This window comes from Cynara cardunculus (genome assembly GCF_001531365.2).
Source record: "Cynara cardunculus var. scolymus isolate 2C chromosome LG 14, CcrdV1, whole genome shotgun sequence".
Lineage (NCBI taxonomy): Eukaryota > Viridiplantae > Streptophyta > Magnoliopsida > Asterales > Asteraceae > Cynara > Cynara cardunculus.
This window is the reverse complement of record NC_037541.1, coordinates 238,278-242,276: the sequence shown is the minus strand read 5'-3', so window position 1 is coordinate 242,276 and position 3,999 is coordinate 238,278. Positions and strand designations below refer to the sequence as shown.

The 3,999-nt window shown below is 31.9% G+C and overlaps 1 protein-coding gene across 1 annotated transcript; it reads right to left on the bottom strand.

Moving 5' to 3' along the window:
* Positions 1 to 1,884: 1,884 nt before the first annotated feature.
* LOC112526814 (cytochrome P450 716B1-like) lies at positions 1,885 to 3,894 on the bottom strand. The gene is made up of 4 exons (XM_025137234.1): positions 3,400 to 3,894; positions 2,715 to 3,159; positions 2,312 to 2,499; positions 1,885 to 2,217 (listed from the first exon to the last, which is right to left on the bottom strand). The coding sequence occupies exons 1-4, from the start codon at positions 3,892 to 3,894 to the stop codon at positions 1,885 to 1,887; spliced, it is 1,461 nt and encodes a 486-aa protein (XP_024993002.1).
* Positions 3,895 to 3,999: the final 105 nt, after the last annotated feature.

Sequence of the window (3,999 nt, the reverse complement as noted above, 5' to 3'; positions counted from 1 at the left end):
ATATAACACGAAGATTTATGTTTAAGAACCCAAATCTATCGTATCAATAAAGAAAGTGAAGAACAACTTTAATGATATTCAATAAAGTATGAAGCTCTCAAGTAATTTCACTATAATGATGATAATGAAAAGAATTACTTAAATTACAAGACATATAAATGCTATTTATACTAGCAATCTAGTCTAACATATATATATATATATATATATATATATATATATATATATATATAGACTTGGGATCATGTGAGACCAGCCTGTTTTCGTGAGACCCGTGAGACTAGCGTTTTACACTTGAAACTTCACAGCAAAATGCTGTGAAGGTGACTTTTTAAAACCTTCACAGTGTTTTTGCTGTGAAGGTTAGACTTTTTTTAAACCTTAACAATGTTTTTGCTGTGAAAGTTACGTGTAAAAATGTGGTCTCACGGGTCTCACGAAAACATGATGGTCTCACATGAACCCAACCCTATATATATATATATATATATATATTTTTTTTTTTTTGATTCGTGTGAATATAAGAGTTGTGAATTTATGATTTAAAAAAACACTTTTGAACGTTTAAATGAATTGATTTAAGAAAATAGAACATGACATTTAATACCCTCATGTGAGGAAAATAACGGAGTAATCAATTCCTCATGTGATCTCTATAATTTTTAATAAATTAAAAATTAAATTGGATTATTTATTTTAGAGATTTCATCAGTAACTGTATTATAAAAATATTATATAATTTTATCATCTTAATACAGTTTAAAAAAACTTTATATGATAATAATTCAACGTCATTTGTGGGAAAGAATAAAAACTCATTTCTTTACCTGAATCTTAAATTTTAGATGATTTTAACGAATCTATCGAAGACGCTCAAACCTTTTTTTTTTCATTTAAAGGCGTGAAGATTTAATAACAATTCATATAATCAATACTATATTATAAAGTATTTAATAAAAACTCTTAAAACCATTTTTTATGCATGAAGTACTGTATATTGATGCATATTACTTAAAATTCAAGATTACAAGTATATTATGCATAAATACAACTTATTAAAGCTCCATGTTTGAATTTGTGTAGCTAAATGCGGATAAACATAATCAAATGAAGGATAAACATCTCATTTTAAAAAATAAAAAATCTAAAATATAATTAGGATAATTATCGAATTCTAACAAAATAATTAATTATTATTTTTATAAATAAGTTATATTATTAAACAAAATATGAATTATAATAAAAAATTAAATTAAAAAAAATACACAAAAATTAGAAATTTCAAATAGTTAATTTGATACTAATATCGATATATTTTTGCCAAATTTTTATGATATCTTCAAATTTATATTTTATTCAAAAATAAAAACATTATCGTTTTTTCAAAATTACATAAGACAATACTATAACATTGACTGAGATAAAGAATAAAATGAAATATTAAAATCAAGATGTATCTCGTTGCATTGCGCAAGTACCCTTCTACTATGAACACACGGTTACTTAAAGAACAATATCGTCATTTTATAATTTCTATCGGTTTTATCGTTAGAATAAAAGATTGATACAGGTAGTGATAAATGTTACTTGATTAATATTCTGAATTTCAAGCACTCATAATATTCGACTAAAGTACAATACGGTTTTTTTAATGAAAAAAAAACATACCATAAATGACATATGATCTAATCGGGTCTATAAAGTCCTTACATTAAGTGGGTGGAACTTTGGGGTTCGATTTTGCCAATTACATTAAGTGGGTGCGACGTCATGTATCACGATTTATGACCAAAGACGTTGAGGTAGATACGTGATTATGGGTAAATTGTATCTGTTTTGAACAAATACAATTTATCTTAACAACGTTATTGAGCCAAATCTTGCCTACGCCGTTGCTTCAGATGGCATCGATGTTGCTTTTATGGGCATGATCCGAACTGACAGTCCTTTGTCGAATTCCGGCATTGGGATTCTCTTGAAGGGTTCGTCCCTGTTAAGAAGAACCCATGTGAATTGTGTCACCAGACTATGCATCATCGCTAAAGTTTCCATTTTCGCAAGCTCGATACCAGGACACATCCTTGGCCCTCCTCCAAACGCCATTAAACTAAAAGGTGGTGGTGACGGTGCGTTTTTCTCAAAACGGGCTGGATTGAACATGGTCGGATTCTGAAAAATGCTACTGTCCATATGCGTCATTGACGAAGATAATAACACCTAAAAAATACGATACACAAATTCAATTCAAGTGAACGGTTTTTTCAATCGTATTCTCTATCATATTTCTTTGTTAATAGTTTATTTGACGTACTTGCCATCCTTTTGGAATTATGTACCCTCCATACTCGATATCTTGCACAGTTCGTCGAAAGGATAAAATCACAGGAGGGTTTATCCTCAGCATCTCGGATGCTACTCTCCATGTGTACTTCATCTTCGTAAGGTCTTCCCATGTCAAAGATTCCCCCACGGCTTTATTTTTGGCAATTTCTTCTTGTTCTACATTCTCAGTTACGTAATTAGTCGACCAAACCTTTTATTCATATTTTGGAACTTCATGTTGTAAATAACTGTTTCATATTTAATATTTAAAATTGTAATAATTTTATCATTAGTTTTTATTTTATTTATATTATGATAACTGTTTTGTTCTACCGTTGCGATTTTTCTGAATCCGTCTATGTTACAGCAAAATGGAGATAAAGATGTCTTACCTCGAGCTATAGCAGAATAAATAGCTTCATCGGTTGCCAAAAGTCTGACCAAGAACGTTACAAGGATAGACGTTGTGTCATATCCTGCAATCATCACGACAATGACGTTGTCGATGATCTCTTCATCAGACATCATTGGTAAGTTATCGTCGTCACGAATGCTGAGCAGTGAAGTGATGAGATCTTTATGAGGATCGACTCGTTTTTGTTCTTCAAGTGCCACCCTTTTTTCTTGTATAAGGTCCATTAGCATCGGTACCAATTTGTTTCTTGCCATAATTCCACGACGGAATTGAGTAAAGGGCAAATTGATCGGAATTGCTAGCACCCCTTCCATCATATCTTGGAAAAAGGGTAATAGTTTCTCTCTTTGGGGTCCTCTTTCGATCCCAAAGAGAAGCGAGCAAATTACGTTGAAGGTTAAGGTCTTGATCAGGGGTTGGACCTACGTCGTCGTTAGAAACAAAATAAAAAAGACCATGTAAGAACATTTCCAATTGATTTTCCGTGATTTCTCCAAAATGATGAAGCCAACGTCGTTTGTGTTCCACTCTAGCGAAATAAAATCAAGCATGGCCAATTTGTCGGCTTAATTATTAAGACATCTTTAAAATATTTCACTAATACGTTAAAAATCTTATTAAAATATATGTATTTGATTTAGGGCGGAGAAAATACTGCCTACCTGAACCTCATGTTTACCGACCCAATACGTTTGAAGGTGGTACTGGATTTCTTCATCTACTTTCGTAACATATTGCTTCAGCACTTCAAGCCTTAAAAACGAAACCAACGCTGCTCTGACTCGTTTATGATCATTGTTGAGCAGCTCAAATATATTTTTCGGACCCAGGATCCTGCGGATTGATGGTGGTTGTGTGTTACTGAGTACACTCCCGTCGCTGGTGTATACAAACTTATTTGCAGCTGTACCATGTAAAACAACAGTTGGGTATCCAAAAAGACCAGTTTTCCAAATGGGTCCGTGCTTGGTTATTCCTTTCTGAAACCACTCCTCCACCTTATCGGCTTTCAAAGCCTTTAAAAGGTCGAGACTTTGCCCTATTAAAGGCAGACCCAAAGAACCAGGAGGGATTTTCTTTGAATACTTCTTTCCTCGAAAAAGAAAGAAAACTGAAAGAAACAAGAACGATAACGTAAAAATAACGACTGATTCCATTACTTGAAACACAATGTAAAATATGTGAGAGTTCTTATATATATATATATATATATATATATATATATATATATATATGTTTGAAGGTGGTTTGTCTTTTTATGT

What these genes read in the sequence shown, in the direction of transcription:
- LOC112526814 (XM_025137234.1), bottom strand. Translation starts at nt 3,894, where the DNA reads ATGGAATCAGTCGTTATTTTTACGTTATCGTTCTTGTTTCTTTCAGTT. An exon ending in TTATTCTGCTATAGCTCGAG is followed by an intron (nt 2,500 to 2,714) that starts GTAAGACATCTT and finishes CTGAGAATGTAG; the next exon opens with AACAAGAAGAAATTGCCAAA. An exon ending in TAATTCCAAAAGGATGGCAA is followed by an intron (nt 2,218 to 2,311) that starts GTACGTCAAATA and finishes CGTATTTTTTAG; the next exon opens with GTGTTATTATCTTCGTCAAT.